Source organism: Artemia franciscana, chromosome 14 (genome assembly GCF_032884065.1).
Source record: "Artemia franciscana chromosome 14, ASM3288406v1, whole genome shotgun sequence".
Classification (NCBI taxonomy): Eukaryota; Metazoa; Arthropoda; class Branchiopoda; order Anostraca; family Artemiidae; genus Artemia; species Artemia franciscana.
In genome coordinates this window covers 8,932,655-8,957,823 of record NC_088876.1, presented here as the reverse complement: position 1 = coordinate 8,957,823, position 25,169 = coordinate 8,932,655, and the positions used below count along the sequence as shown (strand labels likewise).

General features: G+C 32.7%; 1 protein-coding gene across 1 annotated transcript in view; it reads left to right on the top strand.

Moving 5' to 3' along the window:
• Window positions 1-24,097, top strand: part of LOC136035282 (nephrin-like) — a 255,108-nt gene extending 231,011 nt beyond the window's left edge. The window contains exons 13-15 of the mRNA XM_065716966.1: window positions 6,901-7,134; window positions 15,403-15,518; window positions 23,399-24,097. Coding sequence (XP_065573038.1) covers window positions 6,901-7,134; window positions 15,403-15,518; window positions 23,399-23,530 — 482 coding nt within the window. The 3' untranslated portion in view covers window positions 23,531-24,097. The remainder of the gene's footprint in view (window positions 1-6,900; window positions 7,135-15,402; window positions 15,519-23,398) is intronic.
• The last annotated feature ends 1,072 nt before the right edge of the window (window positions 24,098-25,169 follow it).

Here is a 25,169-nt window from a genome sequence, read left to right as displayed (position 1 = left end):
ATGAAGAGCATAAACTTGTCTCTAAGGTTTGAATAACATCTTTAACATTAAGCGAGAATTTTGTTGAGCATTCCAGCAATAGCAATGCCCTCTTACCTATCTTTCAATGTCGTTTTGATGAAGCCTACCCAAGGTTTTGCTTATAATTCAGGCCAGATAAAATTAACCAGATGCTTTCTCTATGCATAAAGACAACCTGGTATTTTTGGTTCAAGCTGACCATTGTTCAAATTAATACATATCTAAATCTGTTTCAGTAAGTTTAGAGCTATGACAGATTTAAATATGGGCTATTGGTTCTTTTCTGTCGCATTACTGGATCTTCTGTATTAACGATTCTCACGTGGTTCACAGTTCTGTTGCTCTTGTAAATTGGAATCTAAAACTTGATTGACGGTGGAATTATTGAGGTAACCACTGACTGCCAGACCTGTGTGGCTACCGGAATGGTGCAATGCATTCTGCAATGGCAATCTACTTATATCTGCATTTCTACTGCACATAACTAAATATGAAGTCACCACGAAGGAAAATGGAGATGCTTTATATTTTCCTCAAAATTACTCGAGAGATTCTCATGCGGTCATGTAAAATTTATTAGGGTTTTAAATAGTCACAGAGGTTACAGGTTTGTCAGAAAATATTGCCTCGAACCACAAGCAATTTTGTCTTCTTTATTTAAAATTTTTAGGCGTTTGGAAGGAAGGAATATGCATATATAGGTAAGTAGTGAAACCACTGCCATTGTTGCTAGCACCATTACAATGATAGATATTCGCCTGAGAAATGGAAGGATCTTTTCCTGATTTTGTGTTTCAGATTGGCTTCACTATTATGGCAATTGGGTTTTAGTAATCCTCATTATTTTAGCTATACTTTGCTCAGTTAACACAACAAATTTTTGTTGGCTACCATGTGAAGGTATATGTTATGTACTTAGGAACTATGAAGTCTCTATAAAGGAAAATATATAATCTTCAATATTTTCAAGAATTTATTAAAGAGATACTTCAAGGCAGTTATTCATGTGATAGTTTTGAAGGTTGTGAAGAGAGACAGTACATCTGAAATTATACAGAAAGCTTACTTTGACCTACATAGCTACTCTGCCTTCAGCAATTAGGCAATAGGCAATAGGGATGTAAAATCAATTTAGTTCCGAAATTACACAAAAACACCACATGCTCTATGGCTAGCACCTATTAATTCCTTTATCTCTCATCTAAAAATTTAATGCTTTTATAATTGTCCCCTAATATTTCATATCTTGCTGTTAGGGCTGGTCTCATTGTTATGGACCACAGATTGGTTAGCTTAGTCAGATATTGAATAGCGAAGATGCACATTTTCTTGTGTCTCTGAATTGAAGTCACTCCATCTGACGGTTTTTAGTTCCAAAAGATAAAACATATTTTTCTAAATGGCTAGTATGGCCAAAAATAACAATTCCTAGAACATAAATTGCATTACTGCGAATTCCTTTGTGACACTTATAATCCTTAACATCAACAAAAAGAAGGGTAAAAGGGAATCTTTTCGCAAGACAGTGGAATTCTATATTTCAACGAACGAAAATTTCCTATCATTCTTCTTGTTGTTGATGCATAAAATGGAAAGGTAGCGTTGTCTTCGTCGCTATTTGTATTTATATTCCTTAATAACCATTTATTATTTAAGACATAGTACCAGATTTTTGAGTTTCTAAATGAAACTATCCGTTATGTTAATGAACTATTTAAATTATCATGAGAAATTTTACGCTTTTTTCATCACATATAAAAGTTGGAGTAGAAAGTACAATTTCAAAAACAAAATACATTTTTTAAAGTAAGTTTTTAGGCTCGTTCAATGTGAGAGCTCTGTTGACAATTTATAAAACAAAAGATCAACGTAATTCTGACCCTAAAATTTAAAATTTTTCTCTTTCAATAGAATTTGGGGTACATCTTCTTTTGAAAAAGTCAAAAAAAAAAAAAATCTCTTCTCAGTAGATAAAAAGTGCTGGCAGAATTTCATAGAGATTGGGTTGTGATCTGCCAACATTTTCATTTATCTCTGCATTTTATATTTTTGCTTAAAATTAAAAGTAAACAAACTTCTAGTTTCCCGAATTTTGAAAAATTTTAATAACTCATAAACTCGACACCAGTTCAAATTGATGCAGAAAACAATAGAATGATTGATAAAGCTTTTAATATAAATCTATAGCGAGTTTAACATTTAAAAAATGTCACAAATCAAGCAATATGGGATATGAGACGAGGAGGGGGGAGGCAAATTCTCATCAAAACCAAATGTTTCTTATTTTTCTCCCTCAACCAAAAATTGAATAAGTATTTTAAATAAATTCTAAGTAATCTTTCAAAAGTAAATAAAACACAGCTTTGTTGACAATACAACATTGAATCGAAAGAGGCTTTGTTTGTTGCTTAAATTGTCAACACTTTCCTTTGAAGTTCTGAAAGCAAACAAGGGAGGATAGAAGCCTCTTTTCCAACTCTTCTTCCAGTCAGTAAATAAAATTGAGCAGTAAAATTGCATCACAAAGCACCTTGGCTTTACTGCAACTTTAGCAAATATATAGATTTCTGGATCATGGAATATAACAGTTCTACAAACGAAAAAGAAAATTAGAGATTACTGTTCTATATTTTCATACTAAGAAGTGTGCTTTAATTGCATTGTTTTTTTCAAGTATTATCGTAGGCCAATCAAATTATTTTTTAAATATGTCAGAAACCCCTGCCATGTTTGTCTCGTTCTTATATTTACTTAATGCTATTATGTGACCTTTTGAGCCAGTTAAAGTAATTCATTGTCACATTTGTCCTTCGCATAAACTTTAAGCCAGTAGGGAATAAAAGAAGTTTTTGTTTCACCGTATTTTTTACTTCTCTGTTTATAGAGAAGTATTTACTTATCTGTTGAAGTTCTCTGTTTATTTTTTTCCAAGTAAACAATGTTTTGATTATTGACAAAAAAAATATAAGAAAGACAGACAAAATCTAAAGTTAATTTGAACTTTGTAGATACTATAGGAGGAATGTGTAATTTGATATATGTTAAACAAATAGAAAATATCAAGGAAGCTTATGATTTGCAAGCGATCAACCTTGCTAGACCTAATTCTGCATCTAAGATGGAAGATTAGGGAAATTATTAGGGAATTCAAGATTAAAATATTGGACAGAATGAATAGATGGCAGCCATTTAATTAGCGTGTAAGATCTAATAATTATATTAGTTTGAAATACTTTTCTTTTATTTTAAAAATTATAAGCCAAGTCAGCTCAAATACTGATGTTGCTGCATTTGCTTCAGAGATTAGAACCCATTTTTCAAGCAAAAACTGTAACAGCAACAGTTGAAAGAATAAATCATCATACTCGAAATGAAATGGTATGTCTAAATTTTTTCTTGATTCAAAATGTTCTTTTTTGTAATTTTGCATTAAAAGAAAAATTAAAACATTACAGTCTGTAGCTTAAGAGTTTGGACTTAATTTTTGAATTTATACGGGACAAAAATATGCTTCGTCGCAATTACAGCTGTGGCTCTTAAAAAGTGAACTGTAAGTAAGGAGCGACCCGGCTCAATTTTAACCAAAACTCTAAAAATAGAATTTCGATATGAATAGATACATCAAATGAATTCGATTTTCATGCTGATTTTAAGTATTTAATCTTACCCATCGAAAGGTACGAGCCTGAGAAGTTTTGCCTTATTTTCGAAATCGGGGGGAAACACTCCCTAAGAGTCATAGAATCTTAATTAAAATCATGCCATCAGATTCAGCATGTCAGAGAACCTTGGTAAAGAAGTTTCAAGCTCCTATGTGCAAAAATGTGGAATTTTTGTATTTCTTACAAGAAGAAAGATTACGGACGGGTGTTTATTTGTTTTTTTTGTTTTTTTTTCTGTGATTTTTTTAGTATTTTTCCCGAGGGTGATCCTGTCAACCCAGTGGTCCTAGAATGTCAAGAGAGGAATCATTCGAATGGAAATTAAAATTTCTATTTCCGTTTTTAAGTGACCAAATAATTGGAGGGCAACTAGGTCCCCTCCCACGCTCTTTTTTCCAAAATGACAGGATAAAAATTTTGAGATAGCCATTTTGTTCACCGTAGTAAAAAAAATCCAATAAATATGTCTTTGAGAACGAGTTAATCCTCCATAGTTCCTGGGGAAAGGGCTGCAAGTTATAAATTTTGCCCATTGTTTACATATAGTATTGGTTATTGGGAAGTATTGGGAAGACTTTATCAGAGGGGTTTTTTTCTGGTGGGGGAGGGGTCAAAGGAGTGGAAAAATCGGGGAAGGGGGGTAAGATATTTCCATAGAGGAATTTTTCATGGAGGAAGAGAATTAACATGAAGGGAGCGCTGCATTTCCCGGTATTATTTAAAAAACAATCAGAAATTAAATAAAAAAAAAAACAAGTTTATTTAACTGAAAGTAAGGAGGAACATTAAAACTTAAGACGAACAGAAATTATTACGTATATTAAGGTATTCGTCCCCTTCTCAAAACCTCGTTCTTTACGCTAAAGTATTTTTAGTAATTTCAAAAGAGCTATTTATTCTAATTAAAAGGCCTTTGTGATTGAGGGATCATTCTTAAAGAATTAAAACAAAATTCGAACTTTAAAATAAAGTGCAAGATATTGACGAGGGAGCAAATCCCCTCGTATTACACATATGAGGGAGTTTGCCCACTCGTCAGTACCTCGCTCTTTACGCTAAAGGTCGAATTTTGTTAAATAATGGCCAATATAAACAAAAAAAAATTTTTGGCCAATCTTAGGATTTAATTTTAGCTCAAGCAGCTTAATACGCGGTAATAAACTTAATACGAACAGAAAACATTAGGTATTAGAGGGGGTTGCATCTCCTCAATAGCTCACTCCTGCGCTAAAGATTTTTTTTTTACTTTTAAAAGAGGTTATTATTCTAATTAAACAGCCTTTGTGATTTAGGAGCAATTCTTATAACTGGAACAAAGATCAAACTTAGGTTAGTGTAACGTTATTATTATTTTTTTTTAAAGTAAAAATTATATGCAAATTTTGTTTTAATTATTCTCTTACACCGAGCAAAATTCGAAACCTGCATTAATTCAAAAACGTTCAGAAATTAGATGAAAAAATAAATTGTTTTTTTTAACTGAAAGTAAGGAGCCACTTTAAAACTTAAAACGAACAGAAATTTTTCCATATATGAAAAGGGATGTCCCCTCCTCAACGCCACGCTCTTTATGCTAAAGTCTGACTCTTTCTCACAACTCGACTTTTTAAAACAATACAAAACTTTAGCGTAAACATGGGGGCGTTGAGGAGGGGAGAGCTCGCTCTTTACACTAAAGCTCTTTTAAGTACTTTCATAAGAACTATTTATTCTAATTAACCCCTTGATTATTCAGTGATCATTTTTAAAGAATTGGAACAAAATTTGAAACTTTAGCGTGAAGAGCAAGGTATTGACAAGGGGAGAACCCTCATATGTAAAATTATGACATAATAAAATTTCATTTTAATTATTCATGTATGGCGAGCCAAAATTAAAACCTGCATTAATTCAAAAACTTTCGGAAATTAAATTTAAAAAAAGTTTTTTTTAACTGATAATAAGGAGCAATATTAAAAATTAATTAGTGTTGGTTAATGGGAAGTATACAGACGTTTTCAGGGGAATTTTCCTGGTTGGTCGGGGGGGGGGGGTCGGATTGATGGGGTTACGTGGTAAGATCTTTCCATGGACGAATTTTTCATGGGGGAAGAGAATTTCCACTAAGGGGGTACCGAATTTTCCAGCATTATTAAAAAAAAAATCAGCAATTAAATAAAAAATAAGTTTTTTCAACTGAAAGTAAGGAGCAACATCAAAACTTAAAACGAACAGAAATTATTGAGTATATTAGGGGGTTCGTCCCCTCCTCAATTCCTCGCTCTTTAATCTTAAGTGTTTTTAGTAATTTCAAAAGAGCTATTTATTCTAATTAAACGGCATTTTTTGATTCAGGGGTCATTCTTAAAGTATAGGAATGAAATTCGAACTTTAACATAAAGAGCGAGGTATTTACGAGGGGGAGAAGATAGTATATGAGAAGATTACGACTCATATACTTAATAAAAATGTTCGAATATAGAAGTTCGTTAAGTAACTTAATTCGTAAGTTACGTATATTTATTACTAATAAAAACGATCGTAAATAAAATTAAAAGTTCTACTACGCTTTTTGAGTAAAAAAATAAAATAAAGGGTAACTAGGCCTCATCCCCGCCCGTTTTTCTCAAAATCGTCCTATCAAAATTTTGCGAAAGTCATTTAGCCAAAAAAAAAGCAAAACTTAATATACAAATTTCGATTTAATTATTCATGTACGGTGAGCCAAAATCAAAACCAGCATTAATTCAAAATGTTCAGAAATTAAATAAAAAAACAAACTTTTTTAACTGAAAATAAGGAGCGGTATCAAAACTTAAAAGGAACAGAAATTATTCCATATATGAAAGGGGCTGTCTCGTCCTCAATGCCCCACTCTTTAGGCTAAAGTTTGACTCTTATATCTCAACATGAGAAATAAAGGCATAACTGCTTCTTAGAAAAATATAATGATTAGAATGATATCTATGATGACTCGGATAGTAAACAGAATGAATTACTACGATGATATGTGAGTCACATCAAGGGTTGGGTGCTATAAAATTTTTAGATCTTTACTTGCCATGACGCGCCATGAGTTTTATATGTTCATAAAATATAGATTGCTCAAATATCCCTCCCCCATCGTGCTTACTTCATAATGATTTCCTGAAGTATTTAAAAGTATTCTTTTCGTTTATTATATAATTAATATGATTTAACCTATAGGAATTCCCTTAAGGTCAAATAATATTTTCAGATAGCAAATCATCTAAATCGGGGGATTTTCTGACAGAGAATAGCCCCCTTATCGGAGCCATAACAGGGGCAGTACTATGCCTACTACTAATGACAGCCCCAATCGTATTGGCGTTCTTACGTAGCATCCGTTCTAGAAGATTAGAAAGAGAACGCTATCCGTTAGAAACGATTAGTGGAGCCACCTTCGTTCATTGCCAAGTACGGGATAAGCCAGATGTCGTTCCTCAGAAAGGTATGAATTTTGCTGTGTTGTTTTTCTCTCTTTTCTGTATCAACGTTTTGCCTTTATATGAAAAAACTGGATAAATGAATGAAATGTGTTCTATAAAGATGTTGCTTGTTCTGTCTATAAATGATTTTGAATTCTTCCCAGAGGCTTTGAAACCTAATGAAAAAATTATTCTTGTTCAATACCGTCTTCATAATATTTATACTGAGAAGCAGCTGTAGCCCTTTGGAGTTCTAGCCCAAAATCTTGTACCGGTACTTATTTAGAATATAATATATAATACAAATAGAAGTTTATCGTCCTTAATGAAGAAAATCTGTATATCAAGTTGATTGAAATGTTTCAGAAATGCTAAATTCAAAAATAAGAGAAAATATTTGTATAGTAGGAAAATAATCGGATTACATTCGTGATTCTCAAATACAAAATCATTTTTACAAACCATTATTTTTTAAAATTTCCTTGGTTAGGTGTTTTGATCAATCTTGAAAGAGGAGGGAGTTGATGGTTTCATTAAAGACTGAATGAAAATAAACATGACAAAAGAGCAACAATTTCATAATTTAATTTTTAAGGAGGTTATGCTTATCCTTAAAGAGTTTGTCCAAAATATAGCCTTTGGCCTTGAAACCTTTTCTTCCACTGACTCAACTATTCGGGGCATAGTTTTATAGTTTTTTGTTGTTGTTTTTTCAGCTTATAATGTTGTATTTGATGTTGCTGTTATTCCTTTATTGTATAACGTTATAGTGTGTTGTATGATTTTTTCATTATTTATTATCTTTTTTTTTTCGTTTTCTACTCCTATTTTTCGTGTCCTAAATGAGTATCTAAATAAAGATTAGTTTTGTTTAAGAGTAAGCTTAATAGCCGCCATTATGAAGTTCTGCACAGACAGATTCTAATAAATTTCATTCGGGCTTTTTCTTCTACCTATATAGGTGTTGGACGTGGTTTTAATTCTGCGGTCCCTTTCAACATTAAAAAATTTTTGTTCTTCCAAATGTCTCATATAACTAGCACCTTATTAAGAGTTCTCTGCCTCATTAAATAGATGCAGAGGAGACAGTAGCCCTGTACAGTAGTCTGGGTATCAGGCTATCACTTTAAACTTATTCTAGTAATAGTTCTGACTATATTCATTACTGCATGTTTACAACCACTAAAAGCACAAGATATAGCACCATTGGAAGAAAAGAGACAATTGAATTGTTTAAATTTTGTAAACGAACAATAGTTTTAAATGTACTTTGTATTCTAGTGGCAAGGGATATGCTTCTCTGACAAATGTAAACATTTGCCAAGAAGGAAGAACGTTACAATTGTAAGAATGGATTTTCCAGCTTAAACTTCAATGTGGTAAACCTTAAGGACAAACATCTTAATGTTTGCTTTTCAAACATTTTTCTTATGAAAAAATGTGACAGAAATGTTTTCGTAACAAAAATAATTATTAACACTTTTACAAGCTAGAGAACCTTATATATACTTCAAATAGAGGAAATGGAGTATTTGGTAGGAAATGGGAACAGCGCCAACTGACATTTTTTAGCCCCGACTCTATTGAATTATTAAGCAATATGTGCTACTATACTGAAGGCTAAGTCGTAATAATCAATCAAAATGTTAAATTTTTTAGTGTGTGGGAGTATTACAAGGAAGAATATAACATTGAAAGAGGTCGAAAATGAACTAGACGCTTCTCGGATGAGATTCCTTTTGGATTTTTTTAGGGTTTTGTTCACCAACAAGGTGCCAGTCAAAAACCTTTACAGATGAAGGGGCGTATAACTGATATTGATTAAAGGATAGATTGATATGCAAGAAAATAGTAAAACAAGACTTTGGGCTCAAGTTCCCTCCAAAATCTTTAATATTTGACCTCTAGACAGGATCCTCTAAGCTGGAAACCTGACCTCTAAGCTGGAGCATAACTTTTGTATGTTATGAATTTGAAAATTAAAATGAAACCGCTGAAGAACTTTAATAAGGGGGCACAGAAACATCGTACTGATTTTCAGATTTTGAAGTTTAAAATATTTTATAGTTGCATGCATTCAATGAAAAACAAAGCTCCTAGGTGGTAAACCCCCCCCCCTTCTAAAATCTAAAGTATTTCTTTGCTAGAAAATGAGACTTAAAAAAGAACCAAGACAATTTTTCCTCCCAATGCCATGAAACTACCATCTGTAGGTGTCTTGTCCAAACAGACGGTATGATACAGATAAGTTGTTCTTGGAAATCTTACCTCCATGAAAAGGAGCCAAAACAATTTTATTTATAATTTGCTTGAGACTTAAGTTCACAAGTCCCTTAATCGCAGGCAGAAATAGACATTAATAATAATAATAAAAAAAAAAACTAAACCAAAAACTTTTCACATTGTCTAAAAAGCTTCTTTTCTATGTGGCTAGAAACAAACGTCTTTCAGTCCCTTGGTTTATGGAACCGTAAGATCCAAACAAATTTTTATATTAGGAGCTTAAGTTCCAGATGACCAAGTAGAAAATCTACTCTAAAGTTAATATAAAACTTCTATCTGGAATGTTTTTGTGCCACGTGAACCTCAATTCAAAAGAAACATTTATAAGAAACCTTTCTGAAAATAGGGCCGAAAAAAGGGCCCAAAGTATTTTTCTTAACAGTTTGGAACTTATAGGAAAAAGGATGAAGAACAAATTTGGTTTGCCCAAAGAATAGCCAAAAACTTTTTGTAGTCGTTGTAGGCTTCGAGTAATTTCGATTAGCCCAAAACAAAAGGAATTACTGGACTTGACATTTTTCCACTATCACAGACTAAAAAACTGAAAATTGTTGACATCTTGATCGGCTCAGTAAACTCTGTGCCAAAACCACATCAAAACCGATTTTTGATTCACCAATTTTAACATCCACAAATGGGCCAAACATTTGTCTTTTTTTGATCTCTTTAATTAATTGGAACCTTTCAAGGCGTTTAGACAAGGCTAAATAAAATCACAGATAAAGATATGTCTGTATCAAAAGGTATCTAGAGCATATGGCTAGAATGGATTCAGCCTCCTAGACGACTAAACAATACTTAGGTTTCCAACCTACCCAAAGCTCATAGCAAAAATATTATTTAGAAGTAATTGAATAAAACCAAATTTGACTGAATGTTTTGACTGAATATTCAAACTTTATTGCAACATTCAAGTTGGAAAAATGCATTTGAGACTCCAGAATAGCAACCCCAATCATTAATACTAGTTTAAATAGATACTTTAATTGGGATGATGGATGTTTTGTCAAATTGCTTGTAGTTTGCCTCTTTCATTTTATGAACAGTATTTCTGGAAACCTCGAAACGTAAATAAGTTATTTTCACGACTGACAGATTTTTGCCAGGCACCAGTCTTCCAGTAGTCCAAAATATGTGTCCTATTAACTGTAATATGAATAAATACTTATTTTCAATGAAAAAAAAATTAGGGGAAAGTAGAAAAACACTACAGAAATGTGAAAGGGTCAAAGAAAATACCAAGTGAAATGATTGCTTTACTAAACACCAGTGACAGAGATAAGATTAAAATTCCCACTTAGCAAATTGACTATTTATATGCATGAAAGCAAAAAAGTTAGTACAAATTTTTGCATATTAGAACAAAAAAACTAATTCAATTGCTACAAAAATAAATCATGGATGCTCGGGCCGAGTCTGATTTGTAGTAAAGCATTGATGACACTCAAGCACTTCTAACGGACTTGAGGGGCAGTGGCACAACAATTGTTTTTGGTAGTATTTAATCAAAAGCTTTTCTCTTTGTCCCATATATCACTTGGGTTCTAAATACAACTTCATAAAGTTTCAAATGAAACTCCTAAAACTAGTTTTTTAAACACAAGCTTGGTTTCAACATTTTCAATATTAATATTTATTTATTTGTTAACATTATTATAACTATTATTTTTGCGGGCTCACCAAACGGAGCTGACTCAGCTCCGTTTGGTGAAGAAGTTTATCACCAGCCTCAGAGGCTGGTGATAAACTTCTTAACATGGCTAGCCATCCTATGTTTTTCTTTTTTTTTTTTTATTTATTTTTTTTTTTCAAATAAGTCATTCAATGAGAATCTGTATCTTTTTCCTTATCTATAAGAAGTGATAGTCTCTTGAGAGCAATCATGTGCTTACTCAATAGATTTTACTATTCTCTTGTGTTGCTTCTTCCCCAGCTTTCCACAAGGGAAAGAGTGAGATAAAAGACAATCATGTAGGAGATTATTTATGTTCTTCTTGTTCAGAACTGATTAGTTGGACTAGGCTACCATTTTTTTTCTTTTTTTGTGAATCAGGAACGTAAAAATGGAAAAAAAGGCTTCTGGAACGAATCCACACAAGATTTTAAGATGTTTCTGTAAATTCCTATATTATGCATAGAATACCCATACTTATTTAGTTTAAAAATTTTAACATCCCTCCACTGAAGTATTTCCTCTCCTCCAAACTCATGTTCAAAGTACGTACTGATGGCAGAATTGTGTAGATCACCCACAAATTCCTAAGTACCTGTCTTCACTTTTCCAGCTTTTATATTTCAATTCAAAAAAAGATGGATACTGTCCCAAAAAAAATATGAGGGCTAAATACTGGAAAGCTGACTTCTCTTTTTATAAAGTCAAATTATACATAGTTGATAAATTATTTACTTTACGTTTTAGAAATTTAAAGACGCATAAAACTGACAAATAAATATGTATATGTGGCTAAAGTGTACTTGCGACTTTTAAAACCACCTGCAAAGTCGAGCCTTTCAGTTCCAAATTACAAAACTATTCAATATGAAAAGAAATTCAATGACTCTTTTTGGGCAATTAATTCCGTAAACGTAAGTGGAACATGATTTCACCTTAATTTTCTTTGTAAATAACCACTTGGAGAAATTTCTGTTTGCTGAGTTTTGGATCATGCATTTCTTCAATTAATCAGGTACAGGGTTTCCACGTGAAAGGACAGACAAATCTGACACTTTGGAAGGTTTTCTTTTTCCTTATTCACACATAGTCAGTCCTACTCTTGGTATATCAAATAATACTAAATAAGATTTTGTACAAAAGTGAATAGTAAAATCAAAACCCTAACTGAGCGAAAATTATTCTTATATGAAGGAGGCTGCCCCTCGCTCTCTGAACTGAATTTTTATATAGGTTTAAAAGCATTTATGAGTGCAATAAATGTAGTTAATAAGTACTTGCAAGTATTTTATTTATCGATCTTCCTTAAAATATTTGAACCGAAAATATTTTTGCATAAGACCAACATGCCCAAACAAACTCTTCATAAAATATTTCATTCATAGTATATTTGAAACCAAGTCTGAATATATGGGCCATTTCAATTCTATATGTGTTTTAAAATTGGTTCTTAAGGCATCGAGGACAAAAGCTCAAACTTTAGCGTATGGAGTACGGGTTTGAAGAGTGGGTACACCCCTCATATATTAGTCATTTAAGATCTTTTTTAAGCTTTAATGTCATTCTTCATTGTTATTCGATAAAGAGCTTATTTACTTTAATTTATACCCGTTTTTGATAGCACAGACTGGACTACCCTAAATCCGAGCAGGGCTACTGTCTCCTCAAACCCCATTCTTTGTATCAAAATTAATCTTTTGCAGAGCCATGATATGAGAGAAAAACTCATTTAATGAATTTAATTTTAAGAATAAAAGCATAATTTTCAAAATGTATAAGCTATCGTTTCTGCAATACGAGAGAAAATTTTCCTCTTTCAATGCCCATACTGCAAGCTTCCTCCTTCATTCATTCAGATATATGTTTTGTCTTAAGGTTAAATCTATAATCATCTGAATATTCGTTCTCTTCAACTAAAGCCTCTCTCCCAGAAATTTCTATAAATGGGAGTAAAACATTTATTTGATGCCTTGAGTAAGATTTCCCCGTGAAATAACCCTATGAGGAACACATTAATTGATGGTTTACAATTATGGAATGCTCTATATCCATTGGCTTTAATGTACAAACAGTTAATAAGAACGTTTCATATTTTATAGAATGCACGTATATTCATGGTTGAATGGTGTACCACCTGATAGTTATGACGCTGGTATACTTTGTGTGGAGATTTTAGGAGAAAAGCTACTGAACAGTTTTAAACCGAACTGGGGACTTCAGGTTTAGATAATTTAGGTGATTTTAAGAAAATAGTTGATGCAATATCTCTAAACATTAATAGAAAACATCAAGCAAAACAGTATGGAATAAGAGCGAAAAAAACTTCAAACCTAGGAGAAAATTCTATGGTTTTGGCCTAAGAAGTTTGCGACCGATGAAATTTTGGAGAATAATGTAAATGTAAGGGAGGTATATATGATCTTTTAGTACAGATCAAGGAGATATAAAGTATACAGCATGGATAAAATTATCAAGGATTCAAAACATACAACCAGACTCCACATTAGCAAGAAATTGTTTAGGTATGCTAAGAATTTTTGGGGTTGTTAGTCCAAGGTCGTCCCAGTTTAAAAAAGAAACGAATAGTCTACTGAGAGTCAAGGACACACGGGAAACGCACTTTAAGACTAAGTTAAATCATGGTAAAACTGTGGAAATGATAAGAAAAAAAATAAAGATAATTTTCGATAACCTTGAAGACAAGGAGAAATTACTTAATGAGCAAGAATAAAAGAATTAGTGAAGTAATAAGATCGCAGTTACTGATTGTATTGTAAATAAGTTTTATAGATATTGTGACTAAAAACTGAAACTATGATGCTGAGAATTTTGGAAATTGTTTTTGATGAGTCAGAGATACCGAAAGATTTTGGAAACCAAAAACAGATTTTACAGGGAGGAAATAATAGTGAAAGTTGTAATTACAGAGGCAATAGCTTGATTTTTAAGGGGCACAAATTGCATAATACGGTGCTATTTATTAGAGCAAGCTATTTCTCTCATCAAATTCGAAGCGAAGAAGGTTTTTAGGAAAAAGAGGGATTTAGCTGGCTGATTTCTTCATCCCTAAATTGATGATTGAGAAAAAATTGAAAAGCCAGACTCTTTTAGAACAGTGTTCTAACGTGCGCAGGAATTTGATTCAGCTGACAGAATAGCTTTAGTGAATTCCCCGTCTGTAGAGTTTCGGAAATTTAAAACTCTTAATAGTTGCCCAAACTCTTGGGATATAGCAGTTGTTGATTAAACAGTCGTTCTACCATTAAACTATAAGGGGGACAGAAATTCAATAAGTCTATCTGGCTCTGAGGTTTCTTTTGCTAGCAACCTTACTTACTTGGGCATGCCTATTGGAGCAAACCTGAAAGAAACTGTAAGTCTGGCAATCAAAATTGATGCCAGTAAGATCCGGCCTGCGTATGCCTCCCTGGCTTCTAACGTTTTGTATCTAAGTAGAGTTCACCGTTCTCACTTATGTAATAGCCTAACAGTTCGTCACTTACTTGCCCTTGCTCCTTTTTGGTCTTTCCTTAATTGTGGCAAGAGAGCAAGTTCATCTCCTTTACTTTAAATTTGCAAAGTATAAAATGGATCTTCCAACTTGGACAAGTATCTCTTTTCTGAGAAGAAAGTATCAATTGGTAGACCCAGCTGGAGTTATTGAGAAGCGAATTTGTAATTTCACTACCGAATGCCAGAAGTCTTCCCATCGTTGGTCATTTCTGTTTGTTCCTTGTTTGTAGTTGTCGAAGTGTTGTTTTTATTTCTGTTGTCTCTTTTTGTTTTGTTTTCTTGATTTTTACTCTGTCTTTTTCTTGGCTCTCTGTCCAGTTTTTGTGATGAGTTATAAATAAAATTATAATCACGATGATGATAACATTTACCAAAGCCATTTTGTAAGCTGAATTATTAAAGAAATAAAGTTTTTAATTTAGTATCCAAATGTTATTAAATTTTCCTTTGGAATCCTGTCCTAATGTGTACCAGCGTCATAACTGTCCAGTAAATAAATTTAATTTTAGTTTAATTTAAGCGTTCCCAAGTTTAAGCTTTAAAAAAAATTTGGGTGCTAGAAGGTTGTCTCTCTCTTCTTCTAACTTTAATAATACCGTTCCTATATACCCTAGAGTCTTATATTGATCCTTTTAGTCTTTAATTGGCAATTTTAATAAGTAAGGTTAGTCTTATGTAAGCTGTATGTTGACTTGTGTGCCTTTATATTACCGGATACTAAATGTTTTTATCTAAAAATTTACATTCAAAAATAAATGAAAACGAGATCCTAAATTGGGATAATGAAATGTATCTTCGACAATGGAAATATTTCTTATTTCAGGTAACCTGAGAGGTAAAATCAATGTTAAGAGCTTTCATCATTTTCACACTCCCACAGAATCAGATATTTTGTGTAAAGAAAGCACTGGCTCATATGGCATAATTAAAAGCTCCATGGTAAGTCTTACTTTTGAATAGTTTGGGGAAATATCTAGATTGTTCTCTATGTGGATATGTTAAATATCAAATTTGACACTCAAAAAATTTATGTCGAAGTAAATATTTTGGAGCCATATTTTTCTGAAAGTTTTTTTCTTTTGTCGGAGCTAAAATAAGAGGTAACGATCTAGCATTGCCTTTCGTAAAGATAAAAATTACTTTGATTTACTATTTATTATTTTGCCCCTCCCCCTTCTTACTCATGAAAAATGTGTGGTTTTATAGGCCGATTTTGGTTTCTTTATCTGGTGCAATCTAGTAATGAACAAACTTTGTCAAGGTCGTGGCATCTGCCGCAAACTAATACAGAAAAAACTATAGCCCAGTGCCCCAGAGTAACTACAAATTTAGAAATACACTTAGAGATTTTAAAGATTGTTGCGAAATCAAATTATAGAAATTTCAAAAGATACTCCGAGGCCCATCGAAAATAGCGTCGGATCGAAAAGAAACTGCACCATTGCAATAGCTAACGCTCATGCCTTTGGTGAATAAAAGTCCCTCTTCCCTCTTGAGCAACAAGGAAAATCACTTTTTCATTTGGGATGTCTCCTTTTTTCCTTTTTGACCTCTTTTTTACTGAAACATCATTGAGATATGTTTAAGAGCTCATTTGGAAGAGAATTCTTATGTCTAGTACCTTTGGTAAATAAGAAAGAAACGGAAATTTTAACAGAAACTCCAACTTTATGTAGAAAATGCTACAAAAAGTAATTTTTGACAACATACAGGTATCTAAAGAACAAACTGCTTCTCTGGAGGTATGATGCTGCAGCTGATCCATTCTATTACCTCATTCTCTGAAATATCACCAAGTCCACTTTTTAAATGACCTCGTATATGGTATATTACAACCATAATTGACCGCATATTATAACTCAAAATAATAACATGTTTAATGCTTATTATCAAATAGTCTTAAAATAGTTGTTCGCTCTTTACTAGCATCTAGCTAAGAAAAAGCGAAACACTTTTCCTGTGTTGGTACACATACTTTTTTCTTATAACAGTTCGTGATGACGAACTGTTATAAGGAGTGAGTCAACTAAATAGTGACTGAAACTCTAAAAAACGGAACTTAGGTATTAATTGACAGATCAAAAGAATTGACGTATTCTGCAGATTCAGAATATATAAGATTCATCAAGTTTGGTGTTACCAAACAAAAGCTACGAGCCTGAGAAAATTCGCCAAATTTTTGAAAAAGGAGGGAACATACCTAAAAGTCAAGAAATCTAACAAAATCATTCGGTCAGATTCAATTTATCAAAAAACCTAACACAAGAAGTTTCGAACTCCTACATACAAAAATGTGGAATTTTGTAGTTTTTGTCAAATGAAAGATCATGGATGCGTGTTTTTCGTTTTTTTTTTCTTCAGGGATGATCGTATCGAGCCAATGGCCATACAAGATTGGGAGAGGGTCTAGAATCTTCCATGGGGAGGGACATTGCCGGGGGTGTAATTTCCAGGGGAAATGTTGAAGTGGGAAACCTAACAAAATTCCTTTACGGAATTCCTTTTATTTGTCTTAATTTCAGTTTGCCAGCTCAATATTGCATGCAGAAATTTTCCGTGGGAATTGTCTGGGGGAGATTTCCAGCGGGTAAAGATATTCGCTAAACAATTTAGGTAAGTTTTGCCTTGATAAGTGATCAAAAACAATTGAAATTCTGAACTAAATCCCTAATCAAATTATTCAGCAAAATTAATTTTGAAAGGATTTGTAAAATAAATTCTTGCTTGATAGAGAAGAAATATGGCTTTTCATAGTGACAAAATATTCTTAATTTATATTTTCCCTTGATCATTCCGTGTTGCAAGACATTTCATATTAGTTTACCTTATAATATTTAGAAAATACTTTTCAATGCATTCTTCTCTCAAGCAGCTTATTTAAACATAAAATTCGAGATCTCTAAAAGCTTTACAAAAGCCTTTCACTTCCTTTCAATATCCCCTGAAGCAGCTTCTTCTCATAGAGGGAAATTCCATTACGACACCTTATGAGACTGTTGGAACTTATTACTTGTAGAAAGATTAATTTGTGTTTATGCTGTTATTAGTTATAAAACAGCTAGGCTAGAACAAAGAAAATATGAGTTTTACTATAAAATTATACAGCTTGGACAGATACCTTAGTATTATCGGAAAACAAGGGAAAATATATCATAGTATCAAATAGTTCGTGGTAACGTATTGTAAGTAAGGAGCAATGTGGCTAAATCGCATCCGAAACTCTAAGAAAAACAGTCTTAATAACACTAGATAAATCAAAAGAATACAATTTTGATACTTATTCAAAATATATAAAATTCATCAAGCTTAATGTTACCCATCAAAAGTTACAAGCTTGAGAATATTTGTGAATTTTTCAAAAAGGGGATAAACACCCTTAAGACATTCAGTGATGTCAATGAAAATCGCACCATTAGATTTATCATATGAGAGAAACCTACTCTAGGGGATTTTAACCTCTAAAACTAAAAAATATGGAACTTTATATTTTCTGCCTGAAGAAAGAAAGAAGAGAGATGCGTGTTTATTTTTTTTTCCACAGTGGTTATCATATAAAACCAGTGATCCTAAAAGATCAGGAGAGGGCTTATTTTGCAGATAATACATCAAACTAAGTGACATCAAATTATAAAAGTATCTTATTATTGTTTTATTTTTTATACTGTAAAAGACTGTCTAACACGCCTTGAGTTTCTACAGCTCGTTTGATTTGGTGTTTGCAGTAAAGTGCTAGCTTGCACGAGGCTACGAATATAGAGAATTATCACCAAACATTTTTTTTTTAGCTTATTCTTTAGATATCTATTACAATATCAGATAGCAATACTTTGAGTTTTCTTTAACTTTTAATTTCGTTCTTTATTTCATCATAAAAAGTGTTTTGCATAGTTTAAACAGAAGGGCTGATAGGGTGGAGAGGTCAGCCCATTCAAAAGATTTTTTTTTATTTTAAACACTTATTTTCGTTTTTAATTGAAAGAACTATAATTTTAAATTTTGCTCTTTATTTCAATGTTTTTCATAGTCTAAACAGTAAGGGTTGATAGGGGGGGGGGGGGGTAGCCCATAGAAAAGATTTTTTATTTTAAACGCTTCTTTTTGCTTTCATTTGAAAGAACTATAATTTTTAATTTCGCTCTTTATTTCGTCATAAAAAGTATTTTGCATAGTTACAAACAGTTTATGGTAACTTGTTTGTTTCTTATAATTTGTTGTTATTTTATTGTTTTGTGTTTATTTGTTTTTTCTTTTTTCTTTTCCCCAGGGGTCATCGTATCGACCAAGTAGTCCTAGAATGTCGCAAGAGGGCTCATTCTAACGGAAATGAAAAGTTCTAGTGCCCTTTTAAGTGACCGAAAAATTGGAGGGCACCTAGGCCCCTTCCCACGCTCTTTTTCCCCAAATTCAACAGATCAAAATTTTGAGATAGCCATTTTGTTCAACATAGTCGAAAACTATAAGAACTATGTCTTTGGGATGACTTATCCCCACACAGTCCCCAGGAGAGGGGCTGCAAGTTACAAACTTTGACCAGTGTTTACATACAGTAATGGTTAATGGGAAGTGTACAGATGTTTTTCAGGGGGATTATTTTGATTTTGGAGGTGGTGAGGGGAGGGGGCTATGTGGGAGGATCTTTCCTTTGAGGAATATATCATGGGGGAAGAGAAATTCAATGATGGGGGCGCAGGATTTTCTAGCATTATTTTAAAAAAAATCATGAAAAGATAAATATGAAAAAGTTTTTTCAACTGAAAGTAATAGTACTTTCAGTTGAATATTTTTTACGTATTCAATTGAATGTGTAAACATATTTTTTACTAATAAATATTTTTTACAGTTACATATTTTTTACTAATAAAAATGTTCGTTAAAAATTAAAAGTTCTAGTTGCCTTTTCAAGTAACCAAAAATCAGAGGGCAACTAGGCCTCCTCCCCCCTCCCTTTTTTCTCAAAATCATCTGATCAAAACTAAGAGAGAGCCATTTAGCCAAAAAAAAGAATTAATATGCATTTTTATATGCATACTATTCATTTTAATAATGTATGTGCGGAGAGCCAAAATCAAACATGCATTAATTCAAAAACGTTCAGAAATTAAATAAAAGAACTAGTTTTTTTAACTGAAAGCACGGAGTGACGTTAAGACTTAAAACGAACTGAAATTACTCCGTGTATGAAAGGGGCTGTTCCCTTCTCAACGCCCCGCTCTTTTCGCTGAAGTTTTTGACTGTTTAATAAAGCAGAATTGAGAAAAAGAGTCAAACTTTAGCGTAAAGAGCGGGGCGTTGAGAAGGGAACAGCCCCTTTCATACACGGAGTAATTTCTGTTCGTTTTAAGTTTCAATGTAGCTCCTTACTTTCTGTTAAAAAACTAGTTTTTTTTATTTAATAAACAGTAAGGGTTCATATCGGGGATCAACCCGTTTAAAAGAATTTTTTCTTTTGTATTTTAAACGCCTCCTTTTGCTTTCCATTGAAAGAACTATAATTTTTTATTGAAGAGACTCAAAGGTCCGAATAACTATTTTGTAACTGGTACTTTTTAATTTTTAAACTGTAATGAATGGAGATCATTCTTCGTTCCACGGTGAAAATATCATGATGTTTTGGGCTAAGAAACTAAAAAAAGCCTGAGTAGTGACAATAACTGAATTAGCTATTTAATAATAGCCCCTAATAAGAAATTGTGTAAATTTTTGTACAGAATCTGAAGCAGTGGATAAGTTTTCCAAAGAAATTTTTTTTAAGAGATCTTACAATGGGAGTTAACCGTGGTCGACAGCTTTTAAACTGCGGATGAGGTTTATAGTGGAACCTAGATCGTGGCTAGGGTCGAGTTTGATGGTCGCAAATTTGTTAGCCCAATTCTTCAGGCGACTATAACCATAATTTTCCCAATCTCTAATTTTGCTATTATCATTTTTATTATAAATGCAAACAGTAACGGATTGATAACGGAAATTTGCCATATAAATTGTTTTCTTGTTTTACAATTTAGTGAATTTAAGCTCCTTAACCTCCAGTTTTGCTATTTAAGCTCCTTTACCATATTACAATCCATTTAAGCTGTTTTTATCAGTTTGAGCATTTTATTTCGCTTAAAAAAAACTCTAGCTCAGATATGATAATAGGTACTATTTTAGAAGATCTTGAGCACTTACATACATGATGAAATTTCAGGAAACCTCATTAGAATACTTATACACTCTTGTAATGCATATTTTAACAGATATTGGAGAGGAATCCTAAAGGCTTAAGGATGCTTTTAAGAATTTCAGACTCATAGAATGAACACTAAGTAGATGAAAAAAGGAAAGCTATTCTTTTGGAAATTGGAAGTCGCACAAGACGATCGTAAACAAGGATCTTTTCAAAAAAAAATACTTGTCGGCCAGACAAAAGAATAGGCTAAAAGCATATTTTATATTCACAGCTTGAAGTGTAAACATAAAAACTGATAATGGTTGAGGCAATAAATAATAACCTCAGTTATATTTACAAAAAAAATCATTCTCCAGGCGGTTCAGAAGGAAAAGTGCTAATAATAATAAATAATAAAAAAAAACGTTTTTTCAAATGAAAGTATGGCACAACATCAGACTTAAAACGAACAGAAAATATTCAGTATATGAAGAGAGTTCCCCTTTCCTTGACACCTCACTGTTCACGCTTATGTTTCTTGGTACTTTCAAAAAAGCTTTTTATTTTATTTAAACGGCCATTGTGTTTCAGGACTTGTTTGAAAGGATAGGGAAAAAAAAAGTCAAACTTTACTGTAAAGAGTGAAGTGCTAAGGAAGGTGCAATTCCAGGATGCTGCTTTCAGGAAAGTGCAACATGTCTATTTCTTTACAAATATTGGTAGTAGCATCAGCGTGCCGGAAGTGAAGGAGATAACACCGACTCACTTTACCTCTTCTGTTATACAAATGGAAAATACTTACGTAGCTCATATTGATGCAACATATTTACCATTTTCAAAAAAAAGTTAGAGGTAAATTTTGTATTACGGGCGAGCCATGGGCAAAACTTTTCTCCTCTACCTTTTTCTTTTACAAAGAATTAGGTCTTAGTTTCAGGTATTATTGTTTTGTTTATTTTGTTGTTTCTTTTTGTACCGTAACAAGACGTTGTCAGCCAATTGAAATACAAAAAATGACGTGCCTCATAGAATTTAATTTACAAGAAAACTGCTTTAATACGTATATTCAGCTTTTAAGGATAGTTGATTCTCGTTAAATTGAAAATTATATCAGAAGTTGGTTTTTTTTCGTAGCTCAACTCATTAATATCACAAAGGCCGTAGAGTAAATAGCTGAAATTATTAAAAATACTTTAGTGTAAAGAGTGAGGAATTGTGGAAGAGACGATCCCCCTTGTAAACGTAATAACTTCTGTTCGTTTTGGGTTCTAATGCTGCTCTTTGCTTCCAGCTGAAAACTTTTTTTTTAATTATTTTCTCATTTTTTTCAAATAATGCTAGAAAATCCTAGGGCCCCTTAATGGAAATTCTCTTCCCTCGTGATAAATTCCTCCATAGAAAGATCTCCCTCGTAAACACCTCCTCCCGACCTGCTCCCACCCCAATGCGAAAAACAAAAGGGGCACTAGAACTTTTAATTTCCGTTAGAATGAGCCATCTTGCGACATTCTAGGACCACTGGGTCGATACGATCAGCCCCGGGAGAAAAAGTAAAACAAAGAAACAAACAAACACACATCCGTGATCTGTCTTCTTGCAAAAAATACAGATTCCACATTTTTGTAAACAGGAGCATAAAACTTCTACATAAAGGTTCTCTGATACGCTAAATCTGATGGTGTTATTTTCGTTAAAATTATGTGACTTTTAAGGGGCGTTTCCCCCTGTTTTCTAAAATAAGGCAAATTTTCTCAGGTACGTAATTTTTGATGGGTATGACTAAACTTGATGAAACTTATATATTTAAAATTAGCATTAAAATGCAATTCTTTTGATATAATTATTTTTACCAAAATTCCGTTTTTTAGAGTTTCGGTTACTATTTGGGCGGGTCACTCCCTACTACAGTTCGTTACCACGAACTGTTCGATTGAATGTAATATAAAAAAAAGTTCCAAAGAAGGACACAGACCAACACTGTCGTGGCACAAGAGGCTGATGCCTGCTTGGCATTATAAGCCCTGCGCTGCCAAAAAAGGTAAATAACAGAAATTATAAAAAAGAAGAAGAGAAGCTACAAACCAGAAAACTAAAAATAATTAAAATATGAAAAAGGCAAAAACAAAAACTAAACAGGATTCCCTAAAAATTCAGAATAAAATGCATAAAAATAAGAATAGAAGCTAACAACCAGAAAACAAACATGAATTAAAATACAAAAAACGGCTCAAACAAAAAAAACTAATGAAAAAGACAAAACAAGGAGAGGCTAATAATAAAAAAAGAAGCAAGAAGCTAAATTTATAATAGCTACACCCACCGAATCTTAAAAGCAGAATGATACATGATTTTACAATATTGCATCCGTCATTTCCAGAAAGTACTTCGAAGTTGAGTTATTCAAATCAGCAAAATCAAAAGAACAGAAATTGAATATTAAATATTTTTTCCACAGAGAAGTAAAGAAGAATATTATCGATTCAATATTTCAGAAATCAGTAAGGGATTGAGGGTTGTTATGTCTGAGAGTTTTTAATGTATGTTTGTTTAAAGCATTCATGCCTTCCAAAAATTTCATTGGGAAATGAATTTTTTATGGTGCGCGGATTAGAAATAGATTTTTTGTTCTCCTCTTGGTGTTGGTTTTACTAACCTAGTTTTAATATTGTTACAGAGGAAAAATATAGCCTCTACCATAATGGAAGGACAGCTTGGAGATAAGTCATCATGCTCGAAAACTAAATCATATTTGGATATTCTGACAGAAGCAAATTATGACTATCAAAAGCACGAAAGTGAAGTGTGAATTAAACAACTGAAAATATGATTCAAGAAATAAGTGGTATTAATTATCATTTTAAGTGAGGTAATCTATAAACTATTTTAAGTAAGGAAACTCTGGAGTCGACCAAGTATCAACAACAAATTAATTACAACCAAATTAATTGGGAATTCAAGGCACGAGTGCAAACACATACAAAAGAGGGGCTGGGGTCCATTGAGACATATCACAGTCTTAAGATTATTCAGTATTTTCATCTAACTCGCTCTTTGGACACTTTTTACTTTCCCCCTAGAAATATCAGCCCCTCTGAATGTTAATATTGTGTGCACACCTCGTAGAGTGTGTCTGAGCCTGCGCAGTTTTTTTGCCAGGTGGGCTACCAAAATTATCAAAAGGCTTACAAATAAAATTTTAATCTTCTCTTGTAATGGGCAGAGATTTTATAAGAACATCTAAGATTATTGGAAAATATTTGACAGAAAGTGAAGATCTGAAACCCATGCAAAGGACGAGTGTTATAAGCTCCGTAAGATGCCTGTTTTTGGAAAAAGATATTTGTTTGAATTACAAATAAATTTTTTAATTATTTTTTTGGTTTTATTTATTAGGTGACCAATTCAGATGGAGCTCTAAAATGTTATGTATAACTTGGAGTTCAGTTTAGTTGCGACTTTTATGCAAAACTAATTATAATTAACATTTTTATTTTCTTCTTCAAGTAGCCACTAACTGATGCGAAGCCGGGTTTTTAGCTTGGAGAAGAGTCGATGAGGCTGTTAGTGTTATTTAGAAGCCTGTTTTTTACATTACTTCCTATCACCTCTTTACCACTTGAGGAGGCATCTTGACTGGTATTTACAGCTAATTGTCGAAACCTGAATCAATAAAGACCTCAAATTTTCTAGCTTTCAATATTATTCATTATGCAAGTCGAAGAAGCTGAACTGCAGGTGGCACCTAAGCTCTTTATTCTTGACACTTGGAAACTAATTAAATTATCAAATTCAATGGGAATAAGAGTAGGGGTATTCTAATTCACCGATAGAAATCAAATATCTTTATGTCTGTCTTTGCGTAATTTTGTGTCTGAATGGGTGTATATGTGTATTTTTTTTCTCCGTCTCTCTCTGTGCCTGTGTATAAAAATAAAAAAAATTAACATGTGTTATTTAAAACATATTTGTTGCACTATTAACAGTTATACAGCACTGCATTGTTACATTCCGTAACTGAACGCTCAGTGATCAGTGGAGCCTTTAATGAGAACAGGAAGCGCCTGGATCCTATAAGTACAAACCGCACTTCCAAATTTTCATTTTTTTTGTGTGTGTTAGGTCCTTTAAGTCAGTATTTAGGAGGACGGGGATTTTTCATCAGTAGCTTTGGTTTCCTTTGGAAGATTACAGTTGGACTAAGCATTTAATTTTGATGATAAGGGCATATCTACTGTGGCAGAAATACCTCCAGTATAAAAAAATCATTTGCTTATTAGCATAACCATGGGAGTAAGTTAGGGGATATGCCTTAGGAGCAATATTTTTCAAATATGTCTGCTTCAAAATCTAGACAGCCAAACCTAAAAAGGAAAAAATTGGCACTGACAACCCCCCTCTCCCCTCTTCTAAAAAGAAAATAAGTAGTGAGTTTTGGACCATTATCT